General features: G+C 32.5%; 1 protein-coding gene and 1 non-coding gene across 2 annotated transcripts; both read right to left on the bottom strand.

The window, feature by feature from the left end:
- Positions 1-2,227: 2,227 nt before the first annotated feature.
- Positions 2,228-5,396, bottom strand: LOC112706167 (uncharacterized). The gene is made up of 6 exons (XM_025757326.3): positions 4,925-5,396; positions 4,697-4,839; positions 4,541-4,614; positions 3,421-3,553; positions 3,025-3,303; positions 2,228-2,752 (listed from the first exon to the last, which is right to left on the bottom strand). The coding sequence occupies exons 2-6, from the start codon at positions 4,811-4,813 to the stop codon at positions 2,498-2,500; spliced, it is 858 nt and encodes a 285-aa protein (XP_025613111.1). The 5' UTR covers positions 4,814-4,839; positions 4,925-5,396; the 3' UTR covers positions 2,228-2,497.
- A 12,688-nt stretch (positions 5,397-18,084) lies between these two features.
- On the bottom strand, positions 18,085-18,157 carry TRNAK-CUU (transfer RNA lysine (anticodon CUU)). The gene has a single exon. It is a non-coding gene; the product is annotated as a tRNA-Lys (tRNA).
- Between the last annotated feature and the right edge of the window lie 281 nt (positions 18,158-18,438).

Genomic DNA, 18,438 nt, shown 5'->3' with positions numbered 1-18,438 from the left:
GCTGCTGCTGCTCACGCCCCCAAATTAAAGAGCCACCCACGCTAGGAACAACCACATTTCCTTCTTTTTGTTCTCTCTCTCTCTCTCTCTCTCTCTCAGCTTTGCTTTAGTTGCAGTATTGTGCAAATTGTTGGCCTGATCCGATAAAATTGTGAGAATCCAATCTCGAATTCCTACTTAGGCGGTTGAATACTCTGAATTCGTTGTTCTTTTTATTTACATATTATTTTTTATTTTATTTAAAAAAATATTAAAACCTAACTAAATTTAGGAGCACTTTTTATTTTTTATATTGTGAATGTGAAGAAGATGATATTTTACAATCATGTTAAAATATGATAATGTTTATTTCAAATGTGGAAAATATAAATCGGACCATAAGATTTATCACTTGAAATATAAATCTGACATTTAAATTTGTGTATTTTAATTTTTTCAAATTTTTAATATACAAATTTAACCCTTAAATTTATATATCTAATCTAAATTAAATCTTTAATTTTTTTTTCTTCTTAACAAATCTGATATCAAATTTCTATAAAAATTTAAAGAAGTCAAATTGAAACCTTTGATTTGCTTTTTTTAATTAAAAAAAAATCTTTTCTACAAAACACATCATCATTCCATAATCCTTTGTAACACATCAAAGGACTTCATTACTAAAAAATAGAGTCAATTTAAAATTTAAAATTTATATTTTTTAATGTAAAATTTAGAATTTATGATTTGAATTTAAAATTTAAATTAAAAAATATTTTTAGAAATTTTATTAATGTCAATTAAAAAAATTAATTACTTAACATTATTCTTTTATTTTATTGTTTTAATTTATATATGTTTTATTATTTAATGATGATGATGAAAGGGATTTTCTGGTAAACATTTCAAATTCAAACCAATCATAAGGGTTCATCCGATGATAGTCCTTGTTATGTTTATCATAAACACCATAAAAAAAATGTTAATAACAAAAATTTCTACATGCCATGTTATGAATTCAGGGTAATAAAGAATAGTGTAGAATAAAGTTTGAACATAATTCTAATTTTATCCATATATTAAATTTGTTATTAAAATTCAATTCTTTTCTATCAGTAAATTAAAAATAATCTAACTCTAATTTTATTTACAAAATTGTTAAATTATTAATTGATGATCTTACTTTAATAATAAAAAATTTTTATTTTTATTATATACATATAAAATATAAGTTGATCGAATAAAATTAAAACTTAACACGTATTTTACTCGACCTACACTTAAATCTATTCTACACTTAATTTTACCTGCAGCGAATTAAATTAACAATTTTATCCGACCAGATTGAATAAAATTAGATATTTACAAATATCCGCAGATAAAGTCCATGCTACCAGCCTTGTTACAGTTCCTCCTAATCATAATAGATTTTGGTTTGATGTTGATAACGAGTACTGTAGAGGTACATAGAATTAATAGCATTTTAGTTGTCTTTATTTATTTTTTAATAAGCTTCATAAGTGTTGAGCTTTTTTTTTTTCCTTAAAAAAAAAACAACTCTTGCAAATATGAAAAACTAAAAAATTTATTAAAAAATATTGAAATTTCTTTAATATTGAAAAAAATCAGCTGACACTTACAGAGAATATTCAATTTCTGGTAATGATGCGTAAATATTACACCCACCAATTTAAAAAGTATTAGAAATAGGGGAATCTTTGATTTTTGTTTTCTGAAAATTAAAATTTTTTAAAATATTTTAAATTGAAATCAGACATTTTTTATTTTTCAAAAATTTAAAAAATTTAAAAATTAAAATTGAATCATTCCATTTTCAGTTTAAAAAATTAAAATAATTTTTAAATTAAAATCAGACTATCCGAATTCACTTTTTACAAAATAAGAAAGATAAAAATTTAGAATACTGAAATTAAACCTCTAATTTTTTTCCCCAAAAAGCCCACATATTTTAGTAAAAAAAAAAAGTATATACATAACAATATAACTCAATTTTTTTTTTTTTTGCCTCGCTTGAAAGCTACCCTAAGATGACTTTTTCTTTACCTGACTGCTTTTCAAATTTGAGGATGCAACCTACAATAATCCTCCTTATTCCAGCAACTTCTTGACTTCATCACCCAAATAAATATGGTGATTGGTGTCCTCATTAATATCAGATATAGTACATGCTTCTACAGACTACACAGCGCCGATTCAAATTTATACAAGTTAATTAATGCAAAATGAATAGCAAAGTACAATGGTACGTTTTAATTAAATCAGGTAAACAGTCCAAACTTCCATTAAACCAAACACGGAGGAAAACACAGGATTATGGACATACAACCAATTAGCAGATGGTCCTTTTCCCAGTCAAAGAAGACATCAAGAAGCCTAAAGACACGAATGACCAAAACCCAGAAAATACATGGTCAAATAATATATAATAACACATCCCCACTAAATTAACAAAACGAAGGACAGTATATGAGAATGACTCTGTTAGGACCCTAACAAATTATACCAATGCAATGCTGCTCTCCCCACCCGGCGGCTTCCGTACGCCCCCAAGGTAGTCTCTAGATTCTACCTTCCCATCGGCAAAGATGTTGCTGCCGCTCATCTCTCGTAGTTTAGCCCCGCTCAGCGATTTCTCGGCAGATGAAGGCGGCACATCCCCCTTGAATATGTCATTTCCCGAAAGCTCTGAGAATTTCTGGTTGTAAATCTTCTTTGCTGTTTTAAGTGGTTCCCCATTAGACTTCCCATCACCCTGTTAGAAACAAAGCCACAACACAAGCAACTTAGATATTTCAGATGCACAAGCAACATGGACTAGCATCTCAAAAAGTCAATTATAATGTCTAGTCTCCATTATTCATTCTATGACACAATTAACCTCAGTTTCCCTTTGTTGTGGAATCACAGCACTAATCATTTTTGCATAGATGAAGTATGATCCATAATTTATTAAAGACATCTAACTAGATTTTGAAAAATATTCCCCCCAAGAATTCAGGTTTAGCAACTTATAGTGGTGCATACATGTGCAGCGGGTTCCCCAATATCTATGCTCCCTTTCAACTCCATTATGCGAGGAGTTATTGGCCGGGGTTTGATTTCTGGTGGTGGAGCAAATATGTCATGACCACTAAGCTCCTTGCACTTGGCATCCGAAAGCTGCTTTTTCAGTTGAGAGTCTTCACTTTCCAGAGTTCCACTTAGCTCCCGCTGCTTGGCCACCTCTGGTAAACTAGTGGGCTTTTTTGGAGAAATAGCCTCCTCCTCACCAAAGGAGATATGACTGATTCCTGCAATTGCTTGCTTCAATTTCCAAAAACAATCACAGTGCTTGTTAGCAGGGATCCACCGCAATAACGAATCAATATAATTTGTGAAATTCACCAACTATCCATGTTCATATAAAAATTAAAATGATACCTGATACATCCGCAATCCTGTTTTATTTGCAGAAGGGTTGGCACTGCCAGCTTCTGATGCGTCACTTTCCCCTTCACCCACAAAAATTCCACTACCTGTGATCTCCTTCATCTTATACTCTGAACAGGGCTTTCTGGAAAGTCCACATGTAAACAATGTTAGATGCCGCAAAACATAAAGCCACAAACCAAATTGATATGGGATTTCATTTATGGGAAAAACATAGTTCTGTCATCATATTTATTGTGATTAAATCCATTTCTTCACACTAGTTTGCAAATCATATAAGCAGCAAGCAGAGCTATAGCAGCACATACACAAAGTATCAATTAAAAGAAATTAGTGAAATAGCCCTTCTTTATTTTGTATCGAAATGGATCTCTGCAGCGTCAAATATTTTGGGGGCTTATCATTGTTTTGCAAGCCCCAGGATTTGGGCCAAATTGGTGGAAAGGATAGATAAACAAGTGAAGGGATTTCTTCATTCTGAGACGTGACATAATTAGAAGTTACGATGATGTTAGGACCATCATTGATACGGTCCCAAGAAAAAATAGAGGCGATACTTATTATAGGGCGGGATGGGATTAGAGCAAAGAAGCACAGAATTGAATTTCATATTACTATTTATAACCAACCCCAAAAGTTTTTAACATGAGATTTCCGTACTCTAATGTTAGAATGACATTGATATGACACTGAACTGAAGCATCACATTCCCCTATTTCCTTTCCGAAATGATGAACGAAAAACGAAAGAAAGAAGAAAAAAAAAAGTAAAGCAGGTGAACACTTGGGAATAAACGTAAATCAGAAGAAAACTAGGAACTACGATTGAAATTTTGAAATGATAGATCCGCTGATCCAAGTAAAACAATTTAAGCAAAAAGATAAGACCAATTCTCAGACATTCGCTTTCTATTGCGGGGTGCTGGATGTGTGAGTGGACTATGGAGGACTATGGCCTAAAAAAGAAGTAATTATTAATTGACTACATATATAGGAATACAGAAACACAATTTTGGGAAAGTTTTATTCCAGGAATGTTATTAATTAGATAATGATAATAAGTAATAATTTAAACAAAAAAAGAAATGGAGAAAATGAGGAGCAGATCTCACCGTTTGTTTAAGGACTCGACCTCCTCATCGGTGACCTGACCCCCAAACACCACCTTGCTGATCCCATCGGACGGCTACAATCATTCCATCACAGAAATTATTATTATTATTATTACTATTATTCCATTAATACCTACTAGAGAGAGAGAGAGAAACCTGGTGAGAGCGAAGGGCGGAGGAAGGAGCTGGAGAATCAGCTGGCGGAATCTCGGACCAAACAAGCAGATCTGCCGTTGATGTGTGTGGCTTCCTCACCGGAGTGCTCCTCTCCATTATTCCTATTCTTCTTCTTCTTATTCCTATTCTCCCAATCCACCCAACCAAACACTCATTAGTCTTTACCCAAACAAACAAGAAAGAAATAAGTAAGAAGTAGAGACGTGCCTGTTGGTGATGAGTGAGTGTGTCTTGTTAATGTTAGTACTAATCTCTCTCTCTCTCTCTCTCTCTCTGCAGTGAGCAAATGACGACGATGACCTTGCTGATCTCGAAGATTCCTTTTCGGAATGAGAGGACACACTCGATTTTATACGATGAGAGAATTGGGGGAAAATAGAGAGAACAGGACCAGTACAAAGTATAAAAGAAAAGAAAGCAGCTACAAGTAGAAGAAGCAGTAGAAGCTACTCTACTTGGTTGTGTTTTAAAAACAAAGCAAACGCCAACAATACCATTCGCTTCGCATATCTCCCTTATTTATTATCCACTCCCCACTCCTCTCTTACCTTACCTCACCCTTTTCCTTTATTCTTTTTTATTTTATTTAATTCGTTTAATTCTTTTCTTGCCCTTTACTGTCACTCTCTCCCCTAAAATTTTGAATCTTATACCGCCCATATTCGTGTATTTCTGTTTCTAGTTTTTGTATTACCCTTTTCTATTTAAACTTAATTATGGACGGTAACCACGTACCGCCACATGTCGGTTGCTATAGATGAGCACGCCATTACTCCCGGCTCGCTCCTCCCCTTTTACCTTTTTACCCTCCCCTCAAAAACCCTCTTTCCGTTACTCTCCTTCCGTATTATTAAGGCACATTCCTAATGACCATTGTTCTATAGAGCTTGTTGGCAACCCGATATTAGTGGCTAGTGTAGTGGGTTCTACTTCTACACACGAACATTACAGCTGCTACACATTCTTTGTGCTCAGAAATCTCGTGATGTTCATGTGCAAAAAGTCAAGCATTGCCAACTAATTTGTCATACTTTGGAAAATTAATATTCTCTCTTATACACTAGCATAACATAATCTAAGAGGGAAAGAAGCAACAAGCATTAAATCAAGTGAACTTTCTTCCAGAATTAATAGATTGAGCTTTAATTCTATCTTTTTTTTTTCTGGTAAGTGAAATTCCCTTTTTTTCTTGGTTATCCTTATGTAATACATATTTGAATGAATCAGAAACCATTCGTGGGACAGAAGCAATAAACAAGAAAAGGTGTCACGTGTGGTGAATGAGCATCTCTTTGCCAAATGCCAACTTGTGTGATTCATGATTAAGACTATATGATCGGTTTTGTGTTATCAAGTGAGAAAGTCGTCCCCTCCTTCACATGCTCATAAGCTAAGGTTTTACTTTTTCAGCCTTTTCTTTTCCTTCTTTGGAAATTTCCGTCCACACTCCCAAATCCCAATCCCAACTTAAAAAAGTTCCCCCAAAAACACAAATAGAATAGAAACGTAAAACATCTACAAATAAGTATTTTTAAGAAACAAGTTAAACCTTCTGTTTATGAAATTTATTTAAATTTATACATTTATTGTCAACAGGTGAATATATACGGTGGGTATAAGGACATTTTGGTCAATCAAGTGCAACGTAGGTTTTGGTTTGAGGAAGTGTAACGGCCTAACGGCATGCAATGTAACGATAGAGTGATCCGTTGGAAAGCAAAATCTTGTAGACGCTAATTACGTTTCAATTTCAAATTTCAAAATATTGTGCACCTCAACTTCAAAATTATTTCTCCTACCTGGTATTTACCTATCAACTTTTTTTTCACTTTATTTTGGTTCACAACAAATCAACAAGGATGAATTCACTTAACTAGTTAACTGTACATTATTCTTTTTTTTTTAAACTTTCGAGTTAAATCCAATCCAATTAAAGATTGCAATATGAGTTTGTATTCCGTATTCGCAGAATGAATCTTCATAACAAGTATTTTTTGGTGGGATAGATTCATATTTAAAACCAGGAAATAAAAATATCTAGCAAAAGTTGCCCCACTGTCAAATTAAATTCCTAATGTTAATATACTTGGATTTAAAATTCATTAAAATGATATTCGAAAATCTCAAATAAATGACAAATAAATTTTTAGAAGATGATAAAATATTAAAATCTAACAAAAATGACGAACCGCCAAATGAGTCTATTATCGACGACGAAAAATGTTGAGCAACCTAGCACGTCTATATAACATCAATAACTTTAAACATATAACATCCAAAATCCACAACTTAAAATTAATTCGTTATTATTTATTTTTTATTTTGCAGGTTATTATAAACCAACAGTTTTTTGTATTTTTTTTACTTCTAATAATAAAGAATAACGAATTTGAGATTTTGGATTTTTTCTTTATAAGATGTGTTGTTATAATTTGAAAATATTGTTTAGGATTCATAATATGAAGATTTAAGAGTTTTATTTAAAATAAAAATTATATAATTATAGATGCAAGTTAATGTTGACAGAAGAATTTTTGGGATTTGATTACCATCAAATTTAAATTGGTTTTGGGTATAATTAAATAAAAGAAGATATTTATAAAAAAAATTAATTATAACAATTAATTAAAAAAAATTATCTATACTCTCTTGTAAATGAAAATGTTATTACATATACATTTTTATTTGAAAAATTTATTCTAAACGACCGTTTTGAAAAATTTATTCTAAACGACCGTTAGGAAGATTTAATTATTAAAAAGGATCTTTAATACTAAAATTATTAAGAATGATCAAATCCTTTTATAATATTTAAGAAGACGAATTAAATTTTTTTTATAGAGAAATAAATATATTTTTAATTATTTTTTATTTATTTTTTATAATTTTTATGTTGATAAATTTTATTTTTCTTAAAATTTTAGTAATTTTTATTAATTATTTATTTATTTTTATCTTTATGATCTTTACCTAACGAAAAAAAAGACAAAAGACCATAAAAGTAATAAATAAATAATAAAAATTACTAAAATTTAGAAAAAATAAAAATTGTTAATATAAAAATTATAAAAAATAATTAATATTTTGATAATTAAATTTCTCTAATAATTTTTTAGAGTAATTTTTTAAATTAATTAACTAATTAATCTCAAGTGAATATTCATACATATCTATATAGCCTTAAAAATCAAACAGCATATATTAAAAATTATAAAAAATAAATAAATAAATAAATAAGGATATATTTATCTCCTTATAAAAAGATTTAGTCTTCTTCTTAAATATTATAAAAAATTTGATCATTCTTAATAATTTTAGTATTAAAGATCCTTTTTAATAATTAAATCTTCCTAACAGTCCTTTAAAATAATTTTCTTTTTTATTTATTATTTATAATTTTTTAGCTATACAACATTACTCAAAGATAAAATGGACAATATTTGGTCATATTATATATAAATAAAAAAAGCAACCACCAACTTAGTTATTTATATAATATATATAATAGAATGCAAAATATATATTAAAAATATGTGAAATAATATATATAATGAAATAAAGTATGTTTTTTTGTTTTTGAAATTTGTTAAAAATTATTAAATTATTCTTAAATTTTATTTTATTTTAATTTTGTCCTAATATTTTTTCGTTTTTGATCAAATATATTTTTGATGTCTATTTTTTAAAAAATTTATGACCAATTCAATAACAATTTTACAAGAATAATCTTTAACACAAATAAATCAGATATAATTGTCATGTATTATTATTTGATTGGTCTTAAATTTTTTAAAAATTTAGCTACTAATAATATATTTGATACAAATCTAAAATTTATGAAATAAAATTAAAACAAAATAAAATTTAAAAATATTTTAAAAATTTTTAATAAATTTTAAAAACAAAAGATATATTTTATCTTTTCTAATGTAGTTAATTTTTTTATTTTCACGTAACTTTTTAATGATATTTTTTTAGTAATTACAAAAATTACTTAATTTTGATCTTAGGCATAGACTTTTATTTCTTTGAGAAGAAGATCTTCCCACCTGCCCTAATCAACTTCGAAGTAAGTTGTAACCTAATTTGAGCAATTTCTAATCTACTAGCCTTTTTTTTAAATAGATTCAACAATCTTTAATTTTAGATATTACATTATATATTCACACATATTATACATCTATACACATATTCCGAAACCGATCGAGATAGTAGAGAGAGGGGATACTTATCCCCACAAATATTTTATAAAATAATTAATAAATAGAATAAATGACCATTTGTATTCATGAGAGATGAAAACGCTGACATTTATACTCATCGTAGATGAAAACTGACTTTGTAACCATGAGAGATGAGTTCTGTGTGACAAAAATAACCTGGCTTGGATCTGAGCTTGGTTTGTGGGTTTCCAATACTACGTGGCACTTCGTCCCTTATCTTCAAACCCTCTCTCTCTCTCTCTCCAAACCCCACTCTTCACTCTTCAAACCCCATTCTGGCCTCTTCTTCCTTAACACTCGCTCTCTCACCATCCACTCCGTCCTTCATGCCGACAAAGCCATCCTCTTATCCCTCCCCACCACCTCTGACCCCATCAAGGACACCCTCCTCACTCTCATGCTTTCCAACCACTCTTCCTTCATCCTCACCTTCTCCACCTCCCCTTCTTCTTTCGCACTCCAAATCCGGGATGGTACTTCTCAACCATCTCTTCATACCGGTCAACCAAGCCAGCCCAGTAAGTAGTAAGAATTCTCAAGAAAAAACAACATCATCATCGTCCCCTTCGTCTTCATCTATCTCTTTCCCAAACTCATTCTCCTCTTCATCAATTATGGAAAAAAAATTTAAACTTTGAAAAAAATCAAGCATTCCACAAATCAGTAACACAAAAAATCAAAGGCACTGACGATGCCATCGCTATCGATCTCGGGGAGCACACACTCCTTCTTGGACCAGACGCCGGAGCCGTAGGACCAGGTGGTGCGACCGACGCGAGAATCGAAGAGGTTGCGCTAGTACTCGCCGTCGAGGGCGTAGCACTCGGTGGAGGAAGGGTCAGCGTTGATGGGGACGTAGCAGGCTGAGAAGAGGTTGTCGTGGGTGATGTTGTTGTGATGGGCTTCGTCGCGGATGTTCTCGCCGGCAGGGCGGCGCTGCTTGGGGGAGGTGAGAGGAGTGGTGGGCTAGGATTGGGCCTTGATAGGGAAGTGGGTGGGCCTGGGCCTGGGCCTGGGTTGGTTGGTTTTGAGGGGAAAAGGGGAAGATGCGTGGAAGAGGGAGGTAGAAGAAGCAGCCGCCATTGAGGGATTTAAATGGTGAAAGATGAGAAAACAGCTCTCAATCTAAACACTTTAAATACTGTTTGCGATCTGCTGCCGCTATTCCACTTTCACTGGATCACTGCCAACTTGCCTTTCACACTATCATTTCTTTGTTGTGTTTTGTTCTTCTCCTTCATCTTCTTCCAACTTGAAGAACTACTGCGACTTCTAAAATTTGCATCAGAGTTAAATCTGCGTGGTGACATTGCTGGGGTTATGAGTTATCTCTGGGTGCGCTTGAATTTCACCAATATTTCATTTTGGGGGTATGATTCGAATTGGGGAAGAAGATGAGCTAGAGTTTTCATTTCAAGCATTACCTTCAAATAGAAACGTTCAGATCTACGTAGATAGGGCTTTGGAAGGTTCGGAGAGCCACGTAGGGTCCTACAAATCCGAAGTAAGTGCCAACCCAAGTCAGGCTATTTTTGTCACACGGAACTCATCTCTCATAGTTACAAAGTCAATTTCCATCTACGATGGATACAAATATCAGCGTTTTCATCTCTCATGGGTACAAATGGTCATTTATTCTTAATAAATATATATATAGATGTATATATTTATCTTCTTATTAGATTATGGTTTTTTAAAAAATAAATAAATAAATCAACAAATAGTTATAATTAATTTCACTACAATAGCAAATTAGTTAATAATTATATTAAAACTTAATTTTATAATTAAATGTAACTTTAATTAGTAGTAATGTTTTTAAATATTAGTTAAATATAAAAACACATTATTTATATATTAATATTTTTTTAAAATAGTCTTTTCTGTAATAATTATTTTGGTTAAAAAAATTTATTTTTACCGTAATATTATAATAAATAAATATCACAATTAAATAGGAGATAATAAATAGTTGAATAATTGTTTAAGAATACATATACAAAAATAATATTTAGTCTTGTTAAAAATAAAAAAATAATAATTATTATAAATTATTTTTTCATCATAATTTAAATTAATATATTTTTATCTTAATTTATGTACGTATATATATATATATATATATATATATATATATATATATATATATATATATATATATATATATATATATATATATATATATATATATATATTTTGTTTAATTTCAAACTATAAATATATTTTATTTAAATTTTATTTTAATATATTTTTGTCTCTACTATTAAATATTTGTTGGGTCTGTCAATACACATATTTAAAAATTCTATTATTATCAAGGTTCTGAGAATCGAATTAGTCATCGAACCGTTCTAGCTACTAGTTTATTGGTTCATAGGTTTAATCGGTTCGACTGTGGTTGAATCGAAAAAATTTTTTTATAATAAAATAATAAATAAAATATAAAGCAACATATCTCCAAGTAGGATCAATTTTTTCCCGAACATTAGAAGTTTGTAATTGACTTTCGTAAGATCCGGGAGGAAGAGAAGGTTCATTCGAAGCAGAATTATTTTCAGCATTATTATTCCTAGGTAGTTCATGGTTGATACTCTGATCCATACCTAAACATTACCAGCAATCCAATAATGATTTTTTTTTCAATTTCTATATCACAATAACTCACTCCAACCCAATAATCTCAAGTTCACAACAGACAACATCCAAAATTATTCACAATTTTTTAACAAACAACAAAATTCAGTTCAGTAAATAAAGAAAAATCAGTTCAGTAAACAAAAATTATTAAACAAAGTTTACAGTTCAGTTCAGTAGGATCAGTTGAATCAGTTCACAATTTCACACTTCACAGTTCAAAGAAAAATAAAATATCAGTAAATCACAGATCAGTATCACTATATTAGTATATCAGAGTTCATCAGTTCACACTTCAGTGACTTCAGTTTACAGAGCTTCACAAAATCAAACAACTATTCAATCATACTCATCAGAGAGACAGAGCATGCAACAGTTATTCAATCAAACAATCATATCTTAAAAAAAATCACCTGGAAGCTCGAAGACGCCATCAACAGAGCATGCAATAGGGAGACAAAGACATCGAGTGACCAAGTAGTGGTGGAGTACCTTCGAAGAAACGACGGCTGCTGCGTGACGGAGGTGGCTGTTCGAAGGAACGACGGCAGCGGCACGAGATGGTGGCTGGACGGAGGTAAGGGATGATCGGACAACGAGCTCAATGAGATTGGACAGAACCCCTGTCGTGTGAGAGTCTGAGAGAGGCGTTCTCATTTCTGGAACCTGGAAGCTCGATGAGATTGGGAATTTAGGATCGAATTAGGGATTTAGGGCTAAACAAAGGTTGAAACGGCAAAGTTTGGCTACCCAGCCAAAAAACCGATCGGGTCACGGTTCGATTCGACCGACCAGTTATCGGCTAGTTCACCGGTTCAATTCCAATTTTTGAAATCTTCGGTTTCACTGTTTGTCTGAATCGTCTTTTTGTGCGGTTCACAGTTCAACCGATTCGACCGACAAATTCGAACCAATTTTCAGAACCTTGATTATTACATGACTATCGTCAAAATTTAATGTAGCATAGTAAAAAGCAGTATATTTAGCCAATCAAAACCCCGTTGCCTAATCTAATAGATTGAGATGTTATATGGTCTTGCGTCCCTTGGTTGAATGCTGCTTTAGTTGGCTGCACAAAATGTCAAAAATCACTCTCATTGTTAGGGGTGTTTATGGTAGCGAGTATTCGATTTTGAACCAAATCAATTAAATTAATTCTAAAATCAATAGGTAATCGAATACAATTCGAACAAAAATCAATGACACTTTTTAATAATTGGTTCGGATAATAGTTCTGGAGATGCGAAACCCAAACCAACCTGTAAATTTGAATCTTTATTAATAATATATATATATATATATATATATATATATATATATATATATATATATATATATATATATATATATATATATATATATGCACACACTCACACATTTTAGTGATTCTAACCCTAACATAAATACATTGCAGCGACAATCATCCATCGTATGAATCCTAGTAGAGCACCCTCAGCCCCTCACGACCTCACCGTTACTCATCCTACCAAATCGGTGGTAGCTTCCTTTCCGTTAGCGTCTTTATCAGCGTCCTCATCAGCGTCATCTCTGTTAGCATCATCTTATCCAGTAGTGGTAGCGTCGTCTTCTTTGTTAGTGTCATCTTCTCCGGCAGTGTCTTCGTCTTCCGTCGTCCTCTCCAACAGCGTGCTTCGTCCAGCGTGCGTCAACAACGTCTATGGCGTCATCTACTCGTCAACAACACCGTCTCCTGCGTCTATGGTGGTTGTCTTCTCTAGTTAGGTAAGGATCTAGTTTTTTTAGGTTAAGCGTTAATTTTTTGTTTATGTTATCTGTTAATTGTTTTACTCTCTATTCAATTTTTATTCTTGTTGTTAATTTTTATTGTGTTTTAAATTTTTTTTTTGAAATTCTGAATTATTAGTTCTTGTTGGTAATTTATTTGCTTAATTTTTGCTGTCTGTTTATAAATTATTGTGAAATACTAAGATGTATAAAAATTCTGTATAGTTGATGGTTCTGTTATGTGTTTCGCAGCTTTAAAAATGGAAAAAACTAACCTTGTCATGGACACTATTGTTGGAAGCTCATCCTCTCTAAATGTAGCCATGGTTGATTTTACATGTTTACTATATTTAGAGATAAGTATGTTTTAGTCCCTACGCTGTGGGTCAAAATCGAAACCGTCCTCAACGTAATTTTTTATTTAGAATCATTTTAAATATTTTTTTCATATTAAAATCATTCTTTTTAATAAAATTTTTTTATTTTATTACTAAATTACCCCTATCTTAATAAAAAACTTATAAAATTAAAAATAAAAAAGAAAAGGACCGAGGGGGAGGGGAGAAAGGGAAGGGGAAAGGGCGCGCGCAGGAGGGGGAGAAAAAGCGGAAAAGGAGGGGGAAGGCGGGAAGGGGAAGGGGGAGCCCCTAACAGAGGAAGACGTCGCCGCCGTTCATGTATGCTTCTGCCGCCGTGGAGTGCGTCGCCGGGAAGGGGAGCCTGACGCGAGGAGGGCGGCACGCGAAGGAGAGAGAGGGTTCTGAGGCTAAGCTGGGTTCCTACCACCGCCGATCTGCCCAGCCGCCGTTGCTCCGTCGCCCACGAGCTGCCGGTGGTTCTACTTCGGCTTCTGCATCTGCTTCTGATTCTGCATCTACATCTGCTTCTTCTTCTGCTTTGGCTTCTGCATCTGCTTTTTCTTCTGCATCTGCATTTTCTTTTGCTTCCGCATTTGCTTTTGCTTTATTTATACTTTAATATCACCAGCATCCTGCTATGCACCAGAATTTATCGCCAATTTCTGGTTCCGTTGGCTTGGAGATTGAGCAGTAACCCCAAGGACTGACTGAGCTTCAGAGAATAGGAGTTGGCCTAATCATTGGAATACTATCAATGGTTGCAGCTGGTATCACAGAGATAGAAAGGTTCAAACATGTGATTCCTGGGGGAGAAAACCAGTTCTCTAAGCATATTCTGCCAGATCCCACAGTATGTTTTGGTTGGTGCCTCAGAGGTTTTTATGTACGTGGGTCAATTGGACTTTTTCAATGGGCAAGCCCCAGACTGGATTAAGAGCTTTGGGAGCTCACTCTGCATAGCTTCAATTTCTCTTGGAAACTATGTCAGCAGCATGCTGATCTTGATGGTTATGGGGATCACTGCAAAAAGGGAGAGGCCAAGCTGAATTCCCAATAACCTCAATGAAGGCCACATGGATAGGTGGTTCTTCCTCTTTGTGGTGCTCACTGCTTTTGACTTTCTCCTCAACTTAGGGATGGCAATATCATCCGAACCTGCGGGTATCCACCCTGCCTCTACCCGTCCCGCACCAGGGCGGATTTTTAGCGGGGCGGGTTCTTGGGAGGAGAGGGGTGGGTCGGATTTAGGTAATACCCACCCCGCTATATATATAATATATATAATTTTAATATATAAGATGTATAATACATGTAAAATAATTAGTAAATGATTAATAATATTGTATCATATTTAAATTTTTTACTTTAATTTATGTTATGTATGTGATGATGATTATATAAATTTTGAAATTTTATTTTATTGATTGGATTTTAATAATTATAGGGACGGATACCCACAGAAACGGGTTAAGGTTCAACGTTTTACTATCCGTAGGTAGAAGTAAGGCAAATTCTAGGCGGCTTGTTGTACGACGGGGCGGGGGTCGAGTAGAGCAAAAACCCGCCCCTAGCCACCTCGTTACCACCCTTACCTTTACCTGTTCTATTCTCGCTGGTACAAAGGCATCAACCTTAAAGAAACCATTGAAATGCAAATCCAACAACAGGAGGATCTTCAAGTGGTTTCTAAAGTTTGACTTTATTCCAATAATTCACTTCTTTTTTGTTCTAGGCATTATGCTTTACCAATATGCCCTTTCAACTTTCAAGGACATACTGCCTTTGTCCCTCTTGCTTTTATTTACTTAGTCATTAATTTTGTGTGTTGATTTTATTGTTTAATTTGATGTTGTTGATTTTGAATTTAATGTTGTTGAATTGGGTACTCGTTGATTTTGATGTTGTTTCTGTTTTTTAATTTGATTGATTCTGATTATTAGTATTTGATGGGAGTAAGGGAGGTAGTGGTGGTGGAGTAAGGAGGGTGTTGGTGGTGGTAAAGGTGCAGGAAGTGATAAATGGTATTTTTGTCCAAAAAAAGTTAAAAGGACGATTTTAATACGAAAAAAAACGTTAAGAATGATTCTAAATAAAAAATTACGTTAGAGACGGTTACGATTCTGACCCTCAACGTTAGGGACCAAAACAATACTTATCCCTTATATTTATAAGATTTTTAAGATAAAATTTTTGTTTTTTTATAAATATTTATTTTATTAGGTATCCAATGATCATAACTGAATCAATTCGTTCTTATTCGGTTTAGTTTAATTCGAGTACACATACAAAAACAATGTAAACTCGACCCAATCCAAACTAATTATGGGAGACAAATTATCGTACTAACATTGTGCTTACTTGCTTAGCCTACGTACCTGGTTTATAAATCAAGCGATTATTAATTAGCAGGAAATGCAACTTTGAACGTGCCACTTTATGCGTCGTAATCATATACTGTACTTTCTTTTAAAGTAGGTAACTATGCTAGAACGTAGGAGAAACACATGATTCATCATTTGCATTTAGGTGACCAAAATTTTGGGGGAAATTAAGAACTGAGGACCAGAAAACAAGAATGCCCCAAAACCACAAACAAATATATATATCAATGTCCCTACTACAATTACACCTCAGTGCGACCTAACTTGAAGCACACTCAGCTAACAAATCGAAGCGATTCCTTGAAGTAGGTTTTAACACCCTTGATTTCACTTCCACCGATCCACCAATGTTAGAATAGTACATTAAAATCAAATTTCCTATGTTTACCAGCTAACCTCATGATGATCATTAATATTAAACAATTAAAAGTACTAATTCATAGGACAGTTTCGGATCATATATTATGATTATTATGAGTGGACGTGCCATGAATTCATTTAAAAAAAATTAATACGCAGTAAAAATTTTGATTAAAATATCGAAATCTCATGAATTCACTGTTTCCATTTATCAGTTTTAAAAAAATAGTTAAACTACTAAACTTTAGGAAGAGTTTGCAATATATTAAGAATATTGATATTTTAATAATTTTAGCTGTCTATGCCAATCACAAAATAAACACAAATAACTAAAACTAGTTGTGAAGCCCTAATATTTTCACAATACTTCAAAAATTTTCTTATGCATTGATCCAATATGAAAAGTCTGTATCATGTTAAAGCTTGGTCACATGTATACATGGCCTCAAAATTTAAAAGAGAGCTCTCTTGTGAGTTGTGACAATGGCACGTCATTCAGAATAAAACGTTACACCGACCAACGGATAAACAAGTTCAGCATTCTTGGATAAGGTGGTGTTTTTAGTCATTTAAAAAAAAAGTGTTTTGTAATTTACTAATTTAGTTTGACGTGCTCAAATAAAGTTCTTGGAATAATGCTAATTTTGTATACAGTTTTATAGCTGACATGTATATTGATTTATTATTGTCTATTGATATTCTCCATCAACCAAACCAAATATTATTACACTTCTTAATATATTTATACACTCTTTGTACCTAATAATCCACTGTTCCGTGAAAATTCAGGTACAGTCGACTTTACGTGAATTTGATAGTTGAAAGTCGTTAAATGAAAATTTAGTAAAATAAATTAAATCATCTAACGACTTTCAAATATCAACTTCACGTAAAATCGACTGCACCTGAGTTTCTACCTCTATTGCTCAATCCTTATACATTACTTGGAGGAGAGAATGCAAGCAATTGAAAAATGAACTCCATCAGAATTGAATATTTAATGAGTAATAAAGTTGGATTACCAAGGACTTGAATGAATGATAATATAATTTCAATATAGAGATGGGTGACCAAACAACCTATTAAGCATTAGAAATAATAAGGTGTTGTTGCTTGCTTGTGGTCCACCATGTTATGAATTTATATATACACTATACACCAGTGTTTAATTAATCATCCTTCAATTTTCTTCAAAACCATAATGCTTAATTATTATCGTATTGTCAATGTGTATTTGTGGTAGGTTCAATTTCAATAGGAGTAGTAGCAAACGTGAGGTTCATTTGCAATGAATTGTGTATTATTGTAATTTAAAAGCAATAAATAAGATTTGGTGAGGATTGGATTCATAGCTAAACATTAATTCAGTGTAGTAATCATTGAAGATTAGATTGAATCAGAATAAAAAGTGGATGGTGTTAAGTGTTAAGAAAATCAATTGATTGATGGGTTTTGGTATGTGATGGGTCAAGTCTAAGGGGTTTGATATAATAATTTGTGTGTCGGCAGGAAGATGAATGAAGATGACAACGAGAACCTTTGAATAGCCCAACTCACCAAGCACAAATCAAACATTAAAGTGTAAGATCAAACAAAGCACCTGCTGCAATGTCCACTACACCTAATAAAATAAAATATTAAAGGAAAAAGGTTAAAATATAAGACGCCCACCGTGGGGCTCGAACCCACGACCACAAGGTTAAGAGCCTTGCGCTCTACCAACTGAGCTAGACGGGCAGATAATTTTTTAACTAAATATTTAATATATGTACCAAAATAATTTTATAGTCAAATTTCAATGTAATTTTTGTAAACTAATATAATTTTAAAGTGCTAAAATATATCGGAACTCATTTGATAAGAAAAGGGCACAGAGACGATTTTGATGTGTTATAGACAAAAACTCTGAAGTTGTTATTTATATTTGAGTTGGATACTCGTTAAACTCTAATATCAAATAAAATAGTATATCTAGTTTTATTCTCATTTAATTTTAAATCAAAAATAATAATGACTTA

This window comes from Arachis hypogaea, chromosome 8 (assembly GCF_003086295.3).
Source record: "Arachis hypogaea cultivar Tifrunner chromosome 8, arahy.Tifrunner.gnm2.J5K5, whole genome shotgun sequence".
In the NCBI taxonomy this organism is placed as follows: Eukaryota; Viridiplantae; Streptophyta; class Magnoliopsida; order Fabales; family Fabaceae; genus Arachis; species Arachis hypogaea.
This window is presented reverse-complemented; position numbering and strand designations above follow the sequence as displayed.

What these genes read in the sequence shown, in the direction of transcription:
- LOC112706167 (XM_025757326.3), bottom strand. Translation starts at nt 4,813, where the DNA reads ATGGAGAGGAGCACTCCGGTGAGGAAGCCACACACATCAACGGCAGAT. An exon ending in GTCGAGTCCTTAAACAAACG is followed by an intron (nt 3,554 to 4,540) that starts GTGAGATCTGCT and finishes TGGACTTTCCAG; the next exon opens with AAAGCCCTGTTCAGAGTATA. An exon ending in TTGGGGAACCCGCTGCACAT is followed by an intron (nt 2,753 to 3,024) that starts GTATGCACCACT and finishes TGTTTCTAACAG; the next exon opens with GGTGATGGGAAGTCTAATGG.